Source organism: Taurulus bubalis (genome assembly GCF_910589615.1).
Source record: "Taurulus bubalis genome assembly, chromosome: 1".
In the NCBI taxonomy this organism is placed as follows: Eukaryota; Metazoa; Chordata; class Actinopteri; order Perciformes; family Cottidae; genus Taurulus; species Taurulus bubalis.
In genome coordinates, this window is record NC_136589.1 from 12,476,017 (window position 1) to 12,498,993 (window position 22,977).

Consider the following 22,977-nt stretch of genomic DNA (forward strand, 5'->3'; position numbering starts at 1 on the left):
CCGACTTGCTCCCGACTTGCTCTGACGTCATGCACACGTGGTCAACGATACTCTCACGAGACCAAGTCACCGTCGATTTCAGAGTCAGCCGCCGCAGTTGCTTTCCAACGACTGCGTGGCCCAGTGCATGATGGGAAACACCTGGCTGTCGCCACATCAGAGAGCTGATTGGCTCTTGGCAGACATCAAAAGAACAAAGGATGTAGCTACACACTAATTTTTACATAAATATATATTTATAAACACATATAATAAATTCAAACGTGATCTGTAAACTACAAGTAAACAAAAGTTCGGAACTAACAGGAAGTACTTTTTTCTGTGACTTCCTGCGTTTTTTGTCAACGCCTCCTGCTGCGGCCGCCTGCTCTCGTCTGGATTCCAAGCGAGGCGAGGCGCAGCTCTAACGAACGAGCCGACTGTTGGGAGGATTAGATGTGCTAATATCTAAAGATTAACCATCGCATTTAATGATACAAACTAAAAAAATAAGAATAACATCGCCTTGATACATATTTTAATAAAGAATATGACCTGTATAATCTGTTTTTTTCTACAAAAATAGTAATGTATATATATATTACTCTTTTTTTATTTTAAAAAAATCTTAAAAGCGAAAAGCCAAACATCAAATAGTGGGTATCTTTAACTAGTAATAACAAGCTAAATACAAATTAACAAATACACATTGCAGGTAGTTAAAAGTCAAACATTATGAATAGTAAAATAATGAAAAGCCGTATTAATAAATACAGGGGCAGAAAAATACAGCGGACCATCAATAAAAGACAAAATCCAAGAAAAGAAGCTCGACATAATTATATTCAGCTTCATCATACTTTTTTTTGTTGCAAGATTCAGAAGTCAGAAACATTCCACTAGATGGCGCAATTTCATTCAAATTTTTAAACAAATCTGTGGCAGAGGGACCCATGACAGTAGAGCTCATTACAGCTGGGAATGTAAATGGTTTGCACGTAATTGCTCATGTGAACCTTGTGATGGCGCTAGAGGAAAAGTCAGGGGATCATCTAAATCAATAGGATTTATTGTCTGTACATGAGCCAATTGATCCAGTAAATGTTGAGATACTCCAGAGGACAGGGCCGAGTGGGGTCACTTTTCAGCCCGGGAATTTCAGGCTCAAGACCGGCCCACTTTTTCCATGGTAGTGGAAATTTGATAAATGAAGCAACAGTTCAGCTCTTACTATCCTGTAGTTTTTTTTTATTAATACCATGGTCCAACAAATAATGTAAAGGTTAAATGCATCAATAATAATCCATTTAAGATGAGAAGTTAACACAAAATATTACACTATTCCACAAGGATAGGTTGATAAATGAACAAAAGCAGAAATAAATAAATAAAACATTTGAAACGTATCCCACTCTTCAACAAAGAGGCATATTGAACTAATGTTTACAGTTCAACTCACAGTACAGTATACAGTTACATTGTGAATAGCACCAACAGCATCTACAGCATCAGTAACCGCCTAAGCAGTGCACTGGTTTTAGCCACTGTATCTATAACTGTGTCGTTGCTTATAGACTAGAGGATTTCCTTCTCTGTGCATATTAACATGAACGCCTCCAAGTTGTTCTGCCTCAATGAGCTTCATAGCCAAGTCTTCACAAATTAAGGTTGAGAAGCTTCTCTCGCATGCAACCTGTGGGATGGACAAAGTCAACATAAACTTATATGCTAACCCAATGACAGGATAAGCATCTGTGAGAAAGGTTGTACTGTGAGAGTATTAAATGGACACATTATCTGCTGCTCCGAAGCTACAAAGAAAAATTAAGAGTCATATTACTGCATACTTCAATATCAATATTATATATCAATATTTGCAAAGTCTATGGATCGCCATATTTTGGGTGATATAAAAAGGCTAACATTTTAATTCAATTTAATATTTTGCTTGGGAATAGGTTGACAACGCTTCAACGATATTAATCAAGGCTACAACGTTAGCCGAACAGTTATGTTGCTAATCATTAGGCCTTTGTCTCTCTTTACCAGTTGCCACTTGTGTTTGTCCTCTTGAAAATAAATCGGTAAGCTTGGCACATTTGGCAGCATACTCCTCCAACGCCTTTCTTTTTTTCAACATGGCTTTTTCAGCCCCTTCTGCCCTCTTCCTCCGTCCATCCTCTCTGACGCGTATCGTTGCGGTCGGGCCGGCCCAGCTATCGGTAGCCTATCTGGGAGAACTTTTTGGAAAAGACGGGCTACGGACCGAACCAACTCTATTTGGGAGGGGTGAACTTCCTCGCATGGTACAACCCATGCAGAGGCTGCGGTGTCAGAATTTCAGGTATTGTTACATATTACTTATCTTTAATAGGAAGGAAGAAGAGGGCAATGTGGGCTAAATATGCTTTAAAATATTTTCTCAGACAGAAATATTCTGTAAAATGTAGCAGGTGTTGAAACAAGCTCCCATAACGCCGACAGTGGTTTATTCTTAAGGTTGTGTGAGAGTCCACATTTAATTAAGAAAGGTCTTTTAATAACAGAAAAATAGTTTTAGGTAGAATCATTTGGACGCCATAGAAATCCTCTTCTGCTGTAAATGTGTGAAGCATATCAAAGTGTAATATTATCCCAAAAACATGATATTAACTAATATTAAAAACATGTCATGAACGGTCACAGAGGTAAAAAAACGTTACACGAGTCATTTTGTTTATAGCAGTTTTGGTCTTTCAGATTTATTTCAAGATTCCTCTGTTACAAAGTATCTTGAGGATCAACAAACATTCAATGTTTAGTGGTATATTCTTTACATGTCCTTCAACCATTCGTGCTAGGCTGTCCACATCACAAAAAAAGCTAAGAGCAACATGAATTCTATGTCAATCCTATGTTCTAAAAATAATCAAAAAGTAGTAAAATATCATCCACAAACCTTTCACAGTGATAGTGCAAACTCATCATAAAAGTTCTCAGTAAAATCAATAAAACATCACAAGTAAAAAAAAAAAAAAAAAAAAAAAGTGTTAGTGTGTTGATAAAACAATAACGTCAACTCCACCACAGATTGATTCTTTAGCAGTGCAAAGAGACGCTCCGTCTTCCCAGGCCATTCCAGACGGAAGAAGCATTTTGATGGGAGACTTTCATGGATTTGTAGAAAGCCCTTTTTAACTGGTGAAAGGACACACAGAGTCCATCGCACGCTGAATGCTGCAGAGAAACAACAACATTGGTTTCAGTATCAAATATTCACATTTAAAAAAAAAAGAAAAAGAAAAAGACAAATAACTACATTTTCCTTTGCATCAACTTAAAAATTGTATGTAGTTTTACCCAAATTAATCCACCATGACATTACTTCTCACCAGGTTAATAAAGTGGTTCGTTCAGTGGGAAGTGGAGCTTACCTGTCTGCAGAGTATCCTCTCTCACACAGGTTCACCAGAGCATACAGATGTCTCAGAGCGTATTCATACTGAAACACAAGAGGAAATCACACATGTCAAAATGTCCCCATAGCCGGTGATAATGAAATGTAAATGACCAAAGTTTATTTCCCCCCTCCCAGTCTTATTTGTGGCCCTCGAAATGTCACACAGTTCCAGAGAAAATGGAAAGGAAATTTGTTTATGAATAAACACATACAGCTGTGTGAAAGTCGTCGATCAAGAGTTTCTCATTCAGAAAGCAGACGAGTATTAGCAATGGGCGAATGGGTCGGATATAACCTTTATAATAAAATACCCCCACTAATCAACCGTGATGTTAACCACAAACACTTTCTGACTTTGGACGGGGACCTGGTTTAAATAAACGTGTGGAAAGGACCCTTTTGTGCAGCCTCTACCTCGGCTTTGTGCCAGTTGAAGCAGTTGTTCTTGTAGTGGTTGAGTGCAGCCTTGTAGCACTGATGCTCGGAGAGGTCGGCTCTGTCGTTGAGAACATCCTGGGCCTTGAGCTTGTTGCCGGTCACCCTCTCAACCACCATGCGCATCGTCTCAGCCAGCATATCCCTGACCTGAACAAACACACACGCCGTTAGGAATCTGTAACATGAGAACTGTCGTAGTAAATGCTCAATTTACTTAAGTTAAACATTCCCAATAGATCAGATTGACAGGACATGGAGCACCACAGGGCTTTGTCAATCTTAACCTTGAGGTGGGAGTTGATCTCCATCAGCAGCCCCCTTGCAACTCTGATATCGTTGGAGGCCATCATCTTCCTCTTGAGGATGGCCAGAGGAACGTCAGGGCTTGGGGTCAGATCCGCATTTGTAATTGGCTGCAGGGTCATTGGAGCGGGCTGGCCGCTGGCCTTGGCGTTACCCTGAAACGCTATGACCTTCATGTGGGCCATCGTCTGTATAGAGTGTAAGAAACTCAAATATCAAGATATGAGCAGGAAACATTTCCCCCTAACCCACTTACAGTACCCCTCCACATGACTATTCTGCCAGTTGTATAGACGTTAAAAAACAGCACCCCAACCGCTCTCCAATTTTTCCCTGACGAGAAGACAAACCCCACAGAAAGCGGCATAAAAATCGTAGCTAACCTGACATTTTCCCTCCTAAGCAGCGCTCACTGCATTGTTCCCTCACCTTGTTTCCAAACTGCTGGACGTGGCTGGTGTTTGTGTGGCTCTTCACGATCTTGAACTGCTTCACCAAAGTTTCCTTTTTCAGGTCCTCCTGGAAGCACAATGTGAGAACAAAAAACATTAACAGGTGTCAGAAAATAAGCAACAGAATATTCACCAAAACAAAAAGTATTCAGTAAAAATATATACATTTTTCAGAAAAGTCACAAACTATATTTTGAGGGGTCACATGTGTTACCCACTGCTTATGCAAAGGAAAGAATAAAGTTCTACCCACAAAATGTCAAAAATTTCATTTTTAAAAGTTGTATTATAAATGTTTGCATGCATGTCTGCTTATGACGAGGTAAATACAGTTAAATTACCAACATTTTCAGTTTATTCCTGTTAATTCCCATGGAAAGTTTCCAACTTTGAATATTCCCGGAACTTTGCAACCCTAATGAAAGCAGATACAATGTCGGTCGACGTGTAAAAGCTAGAATCTGTACGATTTTCATTAAATAAAACCATGTTTTTGATGCAGTTTATGGTATCGCACGATTCAAATGACCTTCACATGCACATGGGACTCACAGGAAACGAGGCGTGCGCGCAATAACAACATCCTCAATTGTATCTAATTCATATCAGCCTCACCGTTTACTTTGACTCTCTTAACACCGTATAAGTCACTGTTTTTTTTGTGAAGCCGTCACAGGACGTGCATTGTATTCATCGGACTTTTGCGTTTTCATTGCAATTTGTACAATCTAAACCAGATGGTAATAATTTGTATGACAGAAAAAAACTGTGGGACACTTCACCCACCACATCAGAGTCCTCCAGCCAGTTAACACTGTACCAGTCTCCCAGGTATGTGTCTCTCTTCTCGTCATAGTAGCAGGCGTAGGACGACTCATGAGAGTTGGCGGCTGTGGTGGCGTACACTAAAAAGAAAAGAGATATACTCTCATGTTATGATGCAAACACGACTCACACGTCTGCCCGACAGCTTCAAATGCATTTGGAAAAACAACTAGTGAAGCTCTGAGGGCAGTTTGTGAACTCACTCAGAGGTAAACGCACGTTAAAGAGTGAATATGTTCCAGAAAGGAAACTGCTGTTTTACATTTGGAGTTAAGATATCTCATTTAGACGACACATGACAGTCTGTTAACATTTTAAAAAAAAGGGATGTAATAACTTTGGTGAACACAATAAAACCAGAATATTGAGTCATATTGTGACATGTCCATCACATGGGGCCAAGCACATGACCACAGGACATAATGCTGACTCCACTGTTTGACGGGACATAACAGAAGGACTAACAGTCAAAAACTGGATTCAGTATCTTCTGGTTTTACTGAAAAGTGATTCTGATGAGATAAAGTTCAACTCACCGTCAATATTAGTAGGCAGGTGGTTCATCATTGACCCGGACTCACATGCCTCGATGTAGAACACCATCTGTGTGTGTGTGGACAAAAACAAGTCATATGATCTGATATCACAGCTCAGATACACAATCACCTGATGCACCTTTTATCACTGACCTAGATACTGTAGAGAAAGTTAACAATAGGGATCGTTCCCATAAAAAAAAAAGAATGTTGCCGCGTACCTTTTTGTATTTCTTATTGTCGTGCATGTATTTAATGGTGTTTTGGAGATCGTCCACACTGAGCTGCAAAGGAGAGAAACACCATTAGTAAATCACAGTGTTAAACTTGTGCACATCCTACGCTTGTTCAGTTTTGTAGTCTTGATTTCTTAGTCGTTAATCTAGTAGTTTCTCAAAGAATGGTGTTGAAAAAAGGTTTAATATATTTGTATCAGATTTACTTGGTATCTTACAAAAACACTTAAAAAGCAATACTCATGTTCAACCGACTATGCTGCTCTTGATTAGTGCTTAAGTCTGGCTTTTTTTTATGTCACAATACTGATCAGAAGTAAAATTCATGCCTCCATATAGTAAGGTGCTCAAATACATAAACAAAACAAAGAGATAACTCTCACACAAAACAAGCTCAACAACATAAGAGTAGTTGGTTTGGTGCAGTAAGCTCATGGGTGAATATGAGGAAGCGCAGAAAGCCACAAAAATGCTCACGTCATCATTGGGAAAGGCCAGAATACCGGGCGCCCCGTGGTCAGTAAAGTACACAAACACGTGATCGTTGGGGCCACTGCCAAAACAAACAGACCAACGTTAGAAAAGGTATCTGGATGCTCTGATCTCACTACACCTCGACTTGTTTCATTTCATCACTTGCCTCTTCAACACTTTTCCAAAACCACCTTTGGTGTGTGCGGAGTCACCCTTCAGCACCGCCAGGAAGTTCTGTGGGGTCACATCCTGCAGGAGAACACCCAGTCAGAAAATCCCAAAGTCTCTCCAAACAAATCAGTTTGAATGTCAAGTGCGCTGCAAAAACAATTATTCAAGAGCTTTGATTTGAACTCTTGTACAAATGTTTGCAGTGAAGCACTCACCTCTCCGGTGTAGTCTTTAGGAACTCCCTTGTACACATCAGTGCCGTTTGGCCTGTTGATCACTATCCCAGGGGTGGGGTTACTAGGAATAATAAAATAAATATGAGTCAGATATGCAGAAAGAAGTGAAACGGCTGACAAAACACGTTGTCACTTGATCAGTGAATCATTCATCTGCTGCCTCAGAATCTGGTGAAAAAAACAAATACTTTTTCATGTCACTGCAGAATCGCTTTCTGTTACCCTCAACAACAACGGCTCCATTGTGGGAGAAAATGCACCGTTGCAATTAATTTTTTTTTTTTTTTTTGCATGAGTCACCATGCAAGCTGCGCTCTTACCTGCATTGGTTTGAATAGATGTTAGTTATTAACCACAAATCCAATACGTGATAATCCTGTAAGCCATGCAAGAGTATGATACGGATATGAAACAATAAATGTTGTGTGACTTCTCTACTACCCGACCGACATAATGTCAAAAGGGAGTTTCATTCAAGAACTCATGGGCCAACGCTAAAGTGTGTAGACAGCTAATAATAGTTGTAGAGCTATATTCCTCAGCCGTCCTTGGTTATTAGTCCTCCATTATTAGTGGAAATAAGCTATTATCTGTAACTTCTCTCTACACACACGCGCATCTAAAAAGATGTTAGTACTGTATAAACACAAATAACATTGATAATCAATTAATCCTTTGGTATCTTTGATTAACAAAACAAAAAAGTACACTGGCTACAGCTTCTCCAAAAAAATCAGGATTTTCTGCTTTACTATGTTATATACACCACTATAAATTAAGGCATTCCTCAAGCAAACAAATTCTTATTCGACTAACACTTTGATTATCTGTAGCTGATTTAATCGCAAGATATGTAAAACTGAATATCTCACACAATCGCACCACAACACTGCTGTACGTCACATTGTCACGTTGTGTAACAGTGATCCTATTTCTTACCACAACCGACAGGTCTGCTTTCACTACTGCTCTTCCACCTAGTCGCCATGGCAGTCATTTAATTCCAATCTACTGAGAGGAGCACTAAAATGGGTTCCTTGTGACTCTCCTCTCGTTGGATCTCTTTAACGCGGCCTGCTGCTGCTGCTTCTGTTGACGATGAACCACACAGGGCTGACATGCCACAGAGACATAAGTCATGTCAACATGAGTGTGCGATTATTGTGTGGCTTCCAGGAACGGCTTCAAACCGCCGCTCTGTTTTATTTCTGTAGTTCCAACAACTCCGACAGAGTGAGACCTCTTATCTCAAGCAGATTACAGCTAATTAAGTTCAGTTTAAGTCCCATTCTTCCTACTAAACATATCACTTCATATGAATAATGTAAGCCTACAAGCGTGATCTTTTTTAACCAGGCCCTCCAGTATTTGGATCAAGTAGCTCATTGAGAGGTTCACAGCTGTTATTTCGGTTATTAAATCAACATTTAAGTAACATCCACATCAGCATTGACAGATTCCCAATATTAGAAAAGACTGTGATTGGGATCAAGGACAAAGATCCCGACCTAGAACAATCGAACAACTGGCAAAAAGTGACTTAAACAATAATCAAAAGTCGACCGACTAAACAACAAATCACTCCAGCTCGACTTAAAGATAAGCAGACGTTAAGTGAAATATACACAGCTCATTATCTTTAGCGCTTCGCTCTATACGACGCCTCGGATTACACTATTTAAGACAGCGTGGAAATCTTTAACAGTTATTTACAGTAACATGTTGATGGCAAAGTTAGAGACTAAACTGAGACGTGCCACACAGCATACGTAAACATGACAATTGTGTGTCTGTTGCATTACATTTAAGAACCGAGTACAATATAGTATCTGAAGCTGACATTTCTTTGCACGTTCTCATAACTTGCAGATAGGGAAGAATGATGGTCAACAACTAACAGAACTAAGGTACAATGTGATGTTTTTTTAAACACTTCGGGAGAAAGAAGAAGTCTCTTTATCACAAAGATCTGCTGCAAAGAAACAAAGGTCAACTCACTCCTCATTGTTTGCCAGGTCGTCGTACATCATGACCACAATCTGCTCATCCGGGATGCCATTCTTGTGAACAATCTGGTAGGCATGGCAGGCATCCGCCTGGGAGGGAGAAAGAGCAAAATGAAGAGTATATCAAAGAGGGAAGTTGATCTTATCATAAACAGATATGTCAAATCATGCAGCAGTTTGCGCTAGGTAAGGAATTGAGGCAACAGTTTCACCTGGTGTCTGTAGTTGTACCAGCCATTGGAGCCAGCGACGATAACCACCCAGTTCTTACCACCTTCTGGGTCCTGGGAGGGAAATGCATTCACCAGCCCGAGGCTCAGGCCTAGCAGGGCGACGAAGACCGGCTTCAACATGTCCTCGTCTTCTGTGGAAGTCCAGAGTAAATCACAGGGACAATTAAAATACCTCCATGTCACAGTAACTGTGGGAATAAAGTCGTTTGTTGGACTGTTAGGTGGCAACAACATCGACAAAAAAAACGCAAGGTAAGCACACAATAACACAAACACGCCACCTGACTGGATGTCACATGATGAGGTCCAATCTCGGAACACAGCTAGCTTAGCTGGTAACACAACAAGCTAAAGTAACGGACTTTAAAAAAAAAAGGAGCTTTGGACGCGAAAAGGTATAATAATAATAATAATAATAATGATATTAACAATATAATACGCCGAACTAATCAGGAGGTTACATTAGACATGTTGTTTACCTTTCCTTTGTTGTGGTTAGCGAAGGAGAAAGCAGTCAAGGAACTACGTGAAAGTCCTCGGCAGGAGTCAGTGGGACATTTTATATGCGATGTCGGGAAGAACGGTTGACAGGAATACTCCCGCAGCAGCCAATCAGAGGGCTCGGGGGGCGAGGCGTCGTTGTAAACGCCCACTGTAATCTGTAAAGTCATGTGGTTGAAGAGCAACACAACTCATGTTTGGCTCGTCTGTTTCAAGTGAAACATTGATTGACTAGATTTACTGTGGATTATAATTTGTGTAAACAATCCAATCTTTAAACAAACAAAGTTAATTCATTAAATAAACCAATGCCCTTTGTCCTTGCTAATATGAGTCTGACGCAGTATTGAATGCAGTACATTTACCCAAGTACAGCTTTTGAGCTACTTGTTCTTGAGTATTTCCATGTTTTATACATACTGTATATGAATGTAATTTTTTCTAAAGATCTTTTGCACATCGTATGTGACACATTTTGCAGCATGTTGCACAATTCTTTCTTACCCATTAAAATGTCATATGATTCACTCTGCTAAAACCTTTTACAGCAAGTAACCCATAAAATCCCACTTCACTACACCTGCAAATCACATGTTTCATTTTATAGGTTCTGGTTGAGCCAGTGGCTTGCAGCTAAAGATGCTAACAGCACAAACGGTGCAAACAGCAGCAGCAACAGTGCTGACTGAGCAAGCAGCGTTAACCTGAGGAGGAAACGGCGGGTCAGCGTTACACTTCTAAGACACCGCTGTCGGTCAGGGCGGCATTACCAGCTGGAACCGCTGCTTGAGCAGCAGATATTAGCTAGCCAGTAGGGACTCGCATGCACTAACATGTACGTGCAGCCAGACCGGCTACATAAACAAAGCACAGAGAAGCTTTGAGTAACAACACACACACACACAGAGGGAGAGTGACTTCATTCTCTGCTCAGGTAGACATTAATCCATTATATCTTTACATCGCAAATTGTTATTTGCTGCTATATTGATGCTTTAAATGTAAATTTTAGCACCTAAACTTGGTCTCTACTGCAACATTTTCTATATTTACTAAAAGCCACTGTTGATTACTACAGCGTGCTACACGTGCACTGGTGTGTATTCTTTAATTTTGTCTGTTAAGATTCCATAAAATTACACAAACAATCGGAAGAGGTGTATTAAAGATGTCAGCAATAAATCAAACTTTTATTTCTCCATATAGAAAAGAATCAAGTTAAATAGTGAAACAGTCCATCAAAAAATTCGGCATCTCGTTTTCAACCAATGGTCCTTAATACATTAACCGTTGTCCCAAAATGAAAAATAAAGATGTAACAAAGTGTAAATACCATGTTCACAGTAATAAATATTGAAAAGAAAATCTTTTATACATTGACATTATATATATATATATATATTTGAGTAAATATATATGTATATAGATATATAATCATATACAGTAAAAAGTTATTTTCAAGTTTATCAAACATAAAATAGTAAAATAAAAATGGCTGATAACAGAATGATGATTGCATTTTTTTAATTCCCAACCATGGCCATTTAGAGTCTGTAATAAATAAAATGTGATATTATCTAAAGAGTGTAGTGCATCACTGTAAAAAAAAAAAAAAAATTATAGTGCAAGTTTTTTTGGGCAACGTAATCTTGCAAATTTCGAACTAATCCAAACGGAATGACAACAACAAAAAACAAACAAACAGGAGTTTGTCGAGCGCATCAACGTTGAGTCTCCGACTTCAATCTGCTCTGCATCACAACTTTCTCTATAGACTTGGCAGCGGAAAAAAAGTTTTCACGTGTGTGAAACCATGGCAGATATTCAATACCAGGCTTATTTTGGCAAATTACTTAAAGACAAACAAAACAGAAAAAAAATCTCCACACACTCTTTACACTCAGCACTGTCAGAATTTCCAACAATATAGTCGATGAAATGCATAGAAATTAATTACCAGTAGCGAGAACTAACTTAAGGGTTGTTTACTGTCATGCAGCATTTCTGAGACGCAAAGCAAGGCAGATATTATTAATGTGAGTCGATGCAGTAAAGGATGCTGGATGAACATATGCTCTGCCTCGGCTTGCACTTTTCCCTGGCTTCCGTTCCCCCTCAGCAATAAGGAACATGGGAGGGGGGAGAGCTCCCATTTCCTGTTTGTCTGCAGGCTCCTGCGTCCTGCTGAAAGCCGGGGAGGTCTGGCTTCGTCGTCACACAAGTGTGATGTGTGTGTGCTTGCTAGTCTCAAACCTCTGCACCCAACTCAATGACCCCAGTCTCAAAAATGGGCACCAGCTTATCTTCCACCTGTACCAGCAGGATGGTCTTGTCGATATGGGAGCGATTGGCTGGGTCTCGGCTACAAGGCACCCACCGGTGAATCACCTGCAGAGGGCAACAGAGGAGGCGGCTTTGTGAGAGGAAGCCTCCAATCAAATTCATGAGGTGTTTATTACAGAGCAAGTAGGTCACAGGGGGGTGTTAGACACCAAAACAAATAGGACACAAGTACAAACATTATAATCATAGGCAAAATCAGTCATTGCATAAGATGTCAGCAGGTGTGCGTGTGTGTGAGCTGACAGGGTGGGACAAAACACAGCAACATCAGAACACATATTTGCTTGTCCATAAATAAAACTTTAATGTATATGTACATTATAAGGCTGAAAATGAAGACTTACATGTCCTTCCATGCCCTCTAAGGGGCTCCAGTCCCTCCAGCAGGTCCGTCCTGCCCTCAGTCTCATCGTCTCGTCAGGCCACTGCAGCTCCTTCCGCTTCGATAAGTTGATGTTCTCCAGCACCTGACCGACGTCCGCAACCTGAGCGACATCACAGAAGAATGACATTTACATCTCAGCATAAGGGTCGTTACTCAAAGAGATGACTGGCATGCAGAGATATGTTTGTTTCATGGTGTCCTAGTAGCCTGGTGGTTAAGATGCATAACATGCAACTGTAATGTCATGTTGCATGTCATCACTCCCCCCTATATTTATCTCCACTTTAAACTAAGGGACAGAAAGACATGGCATGCAACCACTGCGGCATTACAGAGTATATTAATGTAGTTTTAAGAAGAGGAAGACTTGCTCTAAAATTCAATTAGATATTATGCGTAACAAGATTAAGAGTCTACTGACATGCTAGTGGCTCGGTGAGGCTGTACTTGAGCTAAATGCTAAGATCGGCATTCTAACATGCTAAGAATAAGAATGCATGTAGATGTTTAGCAAATATAATGTACAGTTTAGTGCGTGCTGATATTCACTAATTAGTTTTTAAAGTGCATTAACAGTTATTTATTGTGACGGTTGTCGTAATTATATTAAAAGTGAGCGAAAGATCCGAGACTAAACAGAGATAAGGGAACAGAACAAACACTAAAAGCTGTCTGGCACAGTTTCCTGTTTGTTGATGTAGATTAATTCCACTCGCTGACTGTGCCAGTGCTCTCTGTTTTCTGGACACGATTTATTTCTTGTTTATTTTTACATAATATCTACAGACCTGTACTCTGTAGGAGATGTCATCTCTGCGCACGGTGGAGATGATGGGGTTGTGTTGTTGCGGGTGGTAATGATGGTGATGATGATGCTGGCTGAGGGGATCGGTCACGGTGCTGCACATGCCGTCGTTGCCCAGGAGGCCCACGAGCGTGTGGCGTTTGCAGGGAGGGATGCTGTGGCTGGAGAGGGAGGCGGAGGGGCCAGCGGGGTCAGAGGTGGTGCCCAGCCGGAGCTGCAGGGAGGTGGGGAGCGTGCGCAGAGACAGCTGGCTGGTGGAGGAACGACGGCAGGGCTCCAGGCCTGTGGTGGAGGTGCGCAGGGAGGAGTGGCGGCTGCTGCTGTAGCGGTAGGAGGAGGACTGGCTGGCAACAGAGGCTCGAGCAGGAGAGTGGCGTACCAAACCCGACTGAACAGACTGGGAACTCTGACTGGTGCCTGGACACAGGGTGGTGAAGTCAGATGCAGACCACAAGAACTCCGGAGATTTAGTGTTGCAATTTTACAAAATGTGGAGACTTCAGTCTGGATTTCAGTCACTAGTATGGGTGAAGCTCCAAAAAACCATGGATCCTACATTTCCCACAATGCAACTAAATAGTTCCCTTGATTAGACCCTCCCTGCCTATTTTCCCTCCGTCTGCCTGTCAAGAAAATTAAATAAGTACTGTATATCCATGTTTTTTTTGTAAAGGCGAAATCAAACTCAAAAATATGAATTTGTCATAGTATTCATAATGTTAGTGGTTGTCAGGTTCTCACCCAGTGTGTGCGGCTGGTACGTATGAGAGAGGGTGGGTCCGGAGGTGCCACCCTGCGACACTGAGCTCTGCTGAGAGTCACCCCCCGCCCCATTCCCACAGGACACCCCCCCTGCATCGGAATCCTCGATATTCCCGCCACTGTTACAGCCAGCACCACAGCCTTTCCGTAACCTAAAAAACAAAAAAGTGATTATTTGAACATCATCCATTGATGAACTACAGTCAGATTAAAAGAAACACAGAGAAAGACAAAGAAAAGATTAACAGATCAAAAATCGGCTCTGGTGTGAAAATGTTAGTCTTGGTTTGTGTTTTTGGGAGCACCAACAGACCTGTGCCAGGTGCTGACAACAAAGTTTCGGATGTTCCCGATGCTGATAGGGCCTCCAAGGATGTGTCCGAGCTGAGGGTGCGAGTTGCAGTAGGAGGTGGTCAGCGGCGATACGTAGATAGGATATCCGATGGGCTGGTCACAAGAGGAATTGATCATGTTTCTCAGAGCCTGCTTGGCATTCTGAATGCTCCCGCGCTCTGGGTTTCTGTTTCTCAGGAACACCAACTCCTGCTGCTGCCCGGCCCAAAGGCCTCGGACACACTCTTTATTCACCTGCAGCACAATAAGGGGAAGTTCTCATAAGCAATTGTGTCAGCAATAATCAAGGAATCAAATGCTAGTTTTCATCTGCTGCAGTTCTCACCTTGATGACACGGAAGCTGAGATATCGTCTATTTAGCATAATGATTTTGTACTCATTGGTTCCCTCGTCGAGGACGTGGCGCAGTGCAAGGAGCGACGGCGAGTTGGACAGCACAGCACTCCTCCAGGCCGGGTCGCCCTCATGAGCGATGACCAGGTTCTGCTGGTGGGAGGAGATGGCCTCGAAAAGAACTGCCGGCTCGTCATACTCATCTGGGGACGTGAAGTGGTCCTACAACAACAAGTGCAACATTTGTCACGGATCACATTTGTCACGGATCACATTTGACCCCGAGAATCAGGTCAACGCTATGTGGCATCCACCGCGTGACACCTGCAGCGTCTCACCTGGTGTAGTTTGAGAGACATTCGGATTCCAGGCACCACAACTTTCCTGAGGAGTTCCATGTCTGCAAAGATCCACTCGTCTCGCACGGAGGAGATGCGGAAATCTCCCTTAAATAATGCATGAAGACCGTAAAGGAAAGACTCCAGATTGCTGTGATGGAGAGATAGAGAACAAATAGTTTTGTTATCACTCACAAGGTTTACAAATTCGTTTTTCCAGAACACAGACATTACATCATATTACTTCTAATAAACCAGGCTTCTTTATGCTTTAAAAAAAAATATTCTCGCTCTGCATTTAAAGCATTATAAATGGTATTATAATGAGGATTACTAAATAACCTGGACATATGATGGGCAGCTGTTCCCAGAGCTCTCCTCCCCAGCACACACAGGCCAAAGCAGAGCAGCACCAGCGCAGAGTCTTTCTCGCTGTCAAGTGGCTGCAAACAAAGTGGAGATAAGGAAGAGTCATGAAACTCATAATCCCAATTGGTGCTGAACTACAGAGGACACAATAATCAGTACAACAGTATTATGAACATTCATGTTTAATATGGGTAAAAACTCTTCATTGCATTTCAGACATCATTCCTTAATATTTGATTAAAATCAAACTGCTGTGAATCCCCATTGCTCTTTTGAGGGCTGTTGAATTTTATACTTGAATTTAAACCACAAAATGTAAAAAAATGTAATCCCTACAACTTCTATAAAAAAAACAAGAACCTTTTAATATAATTAAACAACCCATATTAAGCCAAACTATTATATAAAATAGCTGAATGAATGTTGTCTGTTTTAGTTCTCATTGTGACTCAGAGACCAAGAATCCATTATTACCGTGGCCCTCCGAGAGTTGCAGTACTGGATCCATCCCAGGTAGACGCCACAGAAACTGTCCCTGGAGATGCCTGCGAGTCGATGGTCATAGTCTTCGTCGATGTTGGGATTGAAGGTGGGATCCAGGTCGACGTAGTTCCTCTCTGCACATGCCCGCAGGCCGTCTTTCATGGTCTCGTTAGCCAGCCACTCCTCCAGCTTGGTGGAAGCGATCACATAGTAGATAATACCCTGAGACCAGGAAGGGAGGATGCATTTAGATCATACATAAATAATAGAATAGTTCCACCCTCTTTTCAACAGCTACGTCCCACTAACCTTGACATAGTAGGTGGTCAGGATGCGTCGTAGATCGAACACCTGCAGCATGGAGGCAGCACTGTTATCAGTGATGCTGTAGCCCTCCAGCACGTATTTGGTGACCAGCACCTCCCAGGCCAGCCAGCGCTGTCCAAAGGCCGCATTAAAGGACAGGAAGTGAGGGAGGTGACCCGGCTCGCAGCAACAGCAGCCCTCGTCTTCCTCCACCCCCTCAGTGATGGCCTCCACTTCCCTCTGCTGGCAGTAAGTTCCTGTGGCGGGAAAAATATCAACAGATTCATATGGACAGAATTCTACTGTGTGCACAATCAAAACTATTGTGGAGACCACGAATGTGGAACTGTAGTAACTATGACAACTGGCACATTGAGAGAAAGTCTAATTTTCTCACTGACCGGTCTGAATCACACATATATAAACTGGTTAAATACCTCTGTTGACACACAAAAACATGTTGTAAAATTAGATATTTTTTTATCAGTGACAGGGGAAAAAGTGCTGACAGACAGATGTTGAGCATCGTGATCTGAGGAGTGTCTCCAATTCTGTAAAACGTTTCCAGCGACTCACATGCACTGAACACTAGGGTTGGGTACCGAGAACCGGTGCCAATATGGCACCGGTTCCAACACGGCACCGGTTCCAACACGGCACCGGTTCCAACACGTCCGGTACCTACCGGACCGAAAAGCAACGCAGATTTCGGTGCTTCCTTCCGGTGCCTGAGCCGATTTAAATACTTTTTTTTTTTACACTACTCTGTAAAGTTGCACGGTATATAGATACTAAAAAGGTAGCGCGGTGCCCGCACGCTAAAAACGATTATTAAAATAGTGCGGATCAGAGTGCACGCGCTGCGGCGCTCTGTCTGCCTGCATGCAGAGCGGGTTTAAGGGGGGCGGGGCTTCCAGCGCTCACACACACAGCGCGCGCACACAGAGATCGCTGGAGACACGAGCACGAGCTTTTGAACGTCCGTCCTCGGCTTGCTGGAACAAATCTCTCAAGTTGATATTAATGGTGACGTGTAGTCCAGTAAAGCAGCAGTTTGTAGAATCCAACAGTGTCTGAGTCAGGCCACCTGATGCTTGTGTCCGTTCTTTTTTTAAATATATATTGTTTATAGTTTGAAGTTAAAAAGGTTTGAAGCTGTAGTTTGAAGTCAAGTATATTTTGTATGTATTTATTTATATTTCTAGTATACTTTAAACAGTTAATATATTGTTCAATTTGAAGAAAAAAAAATTGCCTTTGCAATAAAAAAGTATCGGTTCAGGCACCGGTATCGTTTTAAAAGTATCGGTTTAGCACCGGTATCGGAAAAAACCCAAACGATAACCATTCCTTCTGAACACTAGTCTAATTTTCCTCACTGACCTGTCTGAATCACACATATATAAACTGGTTAAATACCTCTGTTGACACACAAAAACATGTTGTAAAATAAGATATTTTTTTATCAGTGACAGGGGAAAAAGTGCTGACAGACAGATGTTGAGCATCGTGATCTGAGGAGTGTCTCCAATTCTGTAAAACGTTTCCAGCGAGTCACATGCACTGAACACTATTGGCTGAGTCATGCTGGTAACTCTTGCACAAGTGTGTTTCACAAGAAGATAAAGCACAACTGGACTAATATGCTGGAATGAATGTTCCCATGTGTGGTTCAACATGCTTATAACAACAGGGGGTGGAGTTTGATCAACTCTTAACAAATATGATTTGGAGACTGAAGGAGGAAGTCACTGAGAAACTATTCTGTGACTTGATTTTCAAATACTTTTAAGTTGCCAACTAAAACAACAAAAATCAGAAGCTGGTTGGATCAGGAAGTTCAAACTAAAATTGTGACTGAATAATTACTTGCAATCAGTGATATTGATCGCTTTGGCTACAGAACAGTGTAATATAATCGTGATTACAAAAATGGGACTCGTGTCTCATTTGGTATCGCGCTCTTCCTTCTGTGCCACACGTGGACCACCTTACCTCTGAACTCCAGCCCTCGGAGCTGAAAGGTGACTAGACCGTTGCCGATCTCGATGAGATGCACCAGAGCGTTCAGGTAATCGGAGGCCAGGATGAAGCAGTCCCCCGTGCTGAAGTTGCCCCATCGGCCCAGCAGGAGGTCTCCACACAGGCTGTGCTGCAGGGAGCGGGTAAGGTGCTCGTAGAAAATTGAGTTCAAATTGTTGTCATCAGAGCCTGGAGAGGGAAAGAAGAAAAGCACATTAGTAAAACATGCATTATTGCATTTTATGTTTACTCATCAGTGGAATGGACTGAGCAAAAAAAATACACTTGTTCTATCGTCCTAAATCACAATATGGCTTCGATAAGAGCCTTGTGATGAACTTTTAATGGGAAACAAACTTGTAAACTTTGCTGCTATGCCCTCACCTGGATTTCTGTCCAGCTGAGAGGCCAGCCGAGTGTTGGAGTGATCAACTCTCTTGGTGCTGCATAGATTGAAAATCACACATTTCAGACACATATTCCTGGGAATAGTACTGTATTTGAACATGGAATAGTATTTTAAATTGTTTTCTTTACTTGTAATCTCTCTCCCAGAACTTGACGGGACGGACGTAGGACGTGATGAAGATGGCACTGCCCAGGAAGGGGTTGAGGGGAGTGGAGAAGATTGCTGACACCACAGCCTGGACAAACAGCATGGCGGAGTCTGCAGGGGCTCGGGTCAAGGATCACTTTAAAAAAAAATATGTAAGCTTCACTGTACATACAATCTGCTGTCACTTTAATGGAAATGAGCGTAATAAAAACCCTCATTTCCAAACATCAGGGGGACAATAACATAACATTAAAAACACATCTCAACATGGGGCAGTCCAACATCACCGACAACTACGGCCAAAAAAAGGAGGACAACAAAGATGAGTCAGATATCTCTCTGAAACGCCATCAATGCTACTATATATTATCAGTTCCTATCTAAGAAACTAGTGACTCAGTGCACAGTATAGGTCGTGATAAAAGACAGCAGTGAAAGGATACGAGGCACAGCAAAGGGCTGAGCAAAGGCGTGAAAGGCTGAGCCCCATGTGATCTGCCATGGGGCGATGTAGGTGTAGACAAAGTGCAGCTTGTAAAACAGCTCCCACATCTGTAAAAAAAACAAACAAAAATAAGCGATGCATTATAATAAAATATTTAATACTAAAAATACGGCTTTACTTTGTCCTGACCAGTAAAAAAAAAAAAAAAAAAAAAAAAAGACATTATATACATGCAGAATGGCTCTTGTGCAGAATCAGAAAGGTGCAAGATGTACAACTAATTGTATATTCCTCTCACCTTGCTGAAAACGATGGACATGAGGAAGAGGTCGAGCAGCAGCGTCTCTGACAGATGACGGTAGTCGAAGGTAAAGAAGAGGACGGTAAAGAGGATGGTCACATACTGGTAGGTGGGACTGCTGTAGGATGAACGGAGCAGCTTCAGGCCGGCCACTGTGATCATCAGAGCGCCCACCCTGGAGGACATTTTAAAAGAGTCAATAAGTCATGGTAGAGTTTATAAGTGTCAAAACCAGCATACTTTTTCTTTTTTTTGAGATTATGAAATAATTAGCTATATAGTATTTGAGAGCTACGAGACAATTAAGGAACAGTTACATATTTTGTCCAAAAGGTATTATGAGTAAAACCATACTACCCATTTTTATTACATTTTTTGTTTTGTTTGGATAAATGAGTGTTCATCAGTTAGCATCAGGTATTAGCTTCAGATAGACAGGCTAGCTGTTTCCACCCATTTCCATTCTTTGTGCTAAACTAAGCTAAGCTAACTCGTTACAGTCTGCATTCATATTCACTGTATGGACATGAGTGGCATCATTCCTCTCATCTAACTATTTACAAGAAAGCAAATAAGAGTGTTTCTCAAAATCTCAACTTATTGTTTAAAAGTTTGCAAGGTGAACCGATTCTTATCTTTAGAAGGTTATTAAATGAATCCGCTTTACAGGTTCTGGATTTTCAAGCTAATGTAACAATCCTGTACAAGTACAGTGCGGTACGATAGCGAAGAACGCAATCCGCCACTCAGGGTTAGGTTATAAAATAAGAGAGAATACCACAATCAAAAGAGAAAAAGCAGACAAAGATGTTGTAAAATAGAAAGAGGTCTCACTCCGTGTCAAGTCTCTTTGGACTGGCGAGCTCTCTGGCGCTGCCACTCAGCTCATTAAGGATGACGAGTGGATAGAGAACATTCTTCTCCAAAAACAGCAGCCACACGTGAAGCTTTTCAAACCACATCACATGAGCTGCATCTGAGGAAAGAAGAAGAAGTTCTTTACTCAACATCAATACGGAGATAACAGCATAGCTGAGAGGACATACTATCTGGAGTAATCCAAAAACAAAAGAAAAATGTTGGCTTCTATCTTCTCATACATACAATATCAAATGAACGGATTATATTTTCATTTCTGCTATCAGTTTCTCAGGAAAAAGGATCCTTCCTGCATAGTAAGTTAGATGTTGATAATCACCATGGTAACATGGAACACAAAACACAGTTTTCTGGAATCACCACTTGGAATGATTTGGAAATAGTTTTGTTTGCTATGTGTCATCCAGCGTACTCACCCCTGACTTCAAACTGATAGTACTCCTTAGTTTTGAGCAGAGGGTGGGAGAAGCAGAACCAGGGCAGCTGCTTGCGGACTTGAGGCAGCAGGTAGTGGGTGAGCAAGCCCACCGTCCCCAACAGTGCATACAGGACATAACTGAGGAAAGGCTGAGGGAGCACAGAGGCACCAGAAATTAATATTTACACACCATCTGCCTGCGTGCATAAGACCACTCTTAGAAAAACAACTATGCGACTATTTGTAATTAACTTGTTTTTGGTTCCCAAAAAGCTGTAACTAGTTTAATTTAATTCTATGGATATTGTATTTACATTTTTGCACAAAAGATGTTTTTCAGTTTTATAGCCTATTGTGACCGATTGAATTTTGGGAAAGAGTGTTTGTTTAGCGTTCATACGGTATAATACACAAGTGTTTGAAATAGGATAGTTTGTCAAAGTTACCAGTGGACAAAATGTTGCCTCAGTCCCCTGCAGAAGGATTGAGTCTAACTTTGAAACTTGCATTAATGTAATTTCAAAATAAATGGGGTAAAAAAAGTGTCCTTATACATTCCTTTGTTCCCCCCACTGTACTGGTATCCTGTGTATTATTTCAAATTATCCATATTTTATTTTTGTCCATTGTACCTAAACCGGGATCATGAACCCGAACCGTGACCTTTGTGTACCGTTACACTACTACTTATCAATAAAAGATAACTGCGAGCGTGTATGAAAAAATTAGACTGGCATCAGCCTTTCATTAATAAGACAATATTGACTGTACCTGCAGTGCGATAAAGACAGTGCTGACATGGATGGCGAAGTAAAGGACAGCAATGACCACACAGACGATCAGGTCAGACTGCAGACGCTCATTCTGTGCATTCAACAACAAACAATGTGGATTAGAAATAAAGAATAGAATCACCCTTTAAAAAAGGCCGTAGCAGCTTTAACAAATTGAGTTGCATGTCTGATATGTTCACAACAACAATCCTAGCTTCAGTACAATTGCCACGTCCTGGCTTTAGTCAGATAAATATTGACGGTCAACTCACCACTGAGGCCCTGAGCTTCTCAGGAAGAGGGTCCTGTACTTCTGACAAAGGGTCCTCTGGGTTCTTATCTTTCAAATTGGGGACAATCTTGGACTGTATCAGCGAGCTATGACGCAAAAAGCAAAATTATCAGCTGGTTCGCACACCATGAATCTCCAGAGGGTGATTCCTCTCGGAGGGAATGTATAATCATTCCCTGTTAAACACTACAACCATTGTGTTGACGCAGTTTCAAACCATTTGAACTGAGCATTTTGGAAATGCTTAGAAAATCCTTGTCGGAGATAATCCACAGCATTAAATATGTGTGAGTTTCTAGCAGATGTTGGTCAAGCGGTTAATGGAAAAATACATTTAATGATCTGTTGTTGCCTGGTTTTGTGCCAGATGGGTGAGTTCACCACACATGACCATCGGTGTAAGACGTTTTACACACACACACACACACACACACACACACACACACACACACACACACACACACACACACAAATAATTGAACTTCACTTCGATATCTATTTCTGCGGGAAGTCACCATAACTGACAAATACTGTATGAGTGAGGTCTGTTGTGCGAGGAAGTGAACTTACATGAGGACAGAAGGGTCACCGCTCTGCCGGCTCAGGTGGTAAGACACTGCCACCAAGAGGCCGCAGAACACTGAGAATAACACAGGGATGTGATGAGGCTCCCAGGTCTCCTACAACACAGAAAACAACAACGTTTCTAAAACTACAATAGTACCACTAATTATGTTGCTGATCTATGTTCCAATACATATAAGATTTCCATTATTAGGTTTAAACATACATTTTTATATTAAAACTTCGGTTTAGTCTAGTGAACACTAATCGGTTTAGTGAATATTAAAGTGGGCATATTATGCTCATTTTCAAGTTTATACTTGTATTTTGGGTTTCGAATGGAACGCGTTTACAAGGTTTGACTTTAAAAAAACAAAACATTATTTTTCTCATACTGTCCGTCTGAATAAATCTGTATT

At 41.4% G+C, this 22,977-nt stretch overlaps 2 protein-coding genes across 2 annotated transcripts in view; both read right to left on the reverse strand.

Moving 5' to 3' along the window:
- Positions 1-2,689: 2,689 nt before the first annotated feature.
- On the reverse strand, positions 2,690-9,896 carry lgmn (legumain). The gene is made up of 14 exons (XM_079221343.1): positions 9,808-9,896; positions 9,308-9,459; positions 9,088-9,185; positions 7,069-7,150; positions 6,849-6,931; positions 6,686-6,761; positions 6,194-6,256; positions 5,973-6,039; positions 5,398-5,516; positions 4,589-4,678; positions 4,141-4,347; positions 3,833-4,003; positions 3,393-3,460; positions 2,690-3,195 (listed from the first exon to the last, which is right to left on the reverse strand). Exons 2-14 carry the CDS (start codon positions 9,446-9,448, stop codon positions 3,153-3,155), a joined length of 1,308 nt encoding a protein of 435 aa, XP_079077469.1. The 5' UTR covers positions 9,449-9,459; positions 9,808-9,896; the 3' UTR covers positions 2,690-3,152.
- Positions 9,897-11,871: 1,975 nt separating this feature from the next.
- Positions 11,872-22,977, reverse strand: part of pcnx1 (pecanex 1) — a gene marked incomplete at its 5' end in the record, with an annotated part of 30,899 nt that continues 19,793 nt past the window's right edge. The window contains 20 exons of the mRNA XM_079223814.1: positions 11,872-12,217; positions 12,517-12,657; positions 13,346-13,779; positions 14,104-14,276; positions 14,438-14,712; positions 14,804-15,034; positions 15,151-15,301; positions 15,493-15,593; positions 15,994-16,224; positions 16,312-16,565; positions 18,304-18,519; positions 18,715-18,773; positions 18,868-18,997; positions 19,330-19,438; positions 19,630-19,807; positions 20,467-20,608; positions 20,928-21,078; positions 21,701-21,793; positions 21,975-22,080; positions 22,565-22,674. Of these exons, the coding sequence (XP_079079940.1) occupies positions 12,077-12,217; positions 12,517-12,657; positions 13,346-13,779; positions 14,104-14,276; positions 14,438-14,712; positions 14,804-15,034; positions 15,151-15,301; positions 15,493-15,593; positions 15,994-16,224; positions 16,312-16,565; positions 18,304-18,519; positions 18,715-18,773; positions 18,868-18,997; positions 19,330-19,438; positions 19,630-19,807; positions 20,467-20,608; positions 20,928-21,078; positions 21,701-21,793; positions 21,975-22,080; positions 22,565-22,674 (3,426 nt within the window). The 3' untranslated portion in view covers positions 11,872-12,076. The remainder of the gene's footprint in view (positions 12,218-12,516; positions 12,658-13,345; positions 13,780-14,103; positions 14,277-14,437; positions 14,713-14,803; positions 15,035-15,150; positions 15,302-15,492; positions 15,594-15,993; positions 16,225-16,311; positions 16,566-18,303; positions 18,520-18,714; positions 18,774-18,867; positions 18,998-19,329; positions 19,439-19,629; positions 19,808-20,466; positions 20,609-20,927; positions 21,079-21,700; positions 21,794-21,974; positions 22,081-22,564; positions 22,675-22,977) is intronic.

Bases quoted from the DNA above. Each gene is read 5' to 3' on its own strand.
- lgmn (XM_079221343.1), bottom strand. From the start codon at position 9,448: ATGTTGAAGCCGGTCTTCGTCGCCCTGCTAGGCCTGAGCCTCGGGCTG. The intron at 4,348-4,588 runs GTGAGGGAACAA...CACTCTATACAG, and splicing joins TCCAGCAGTTTGGAAACAAG to ACGATGGCCCACATGAAGGT. The intron at 4,004-4,140 runs GTTAAGATTGAC...GTGTTTGTTCAG, and splicing joins AGATCAACTCCCACCTCAAG to GTCAGGGATATGCTGGCTGA.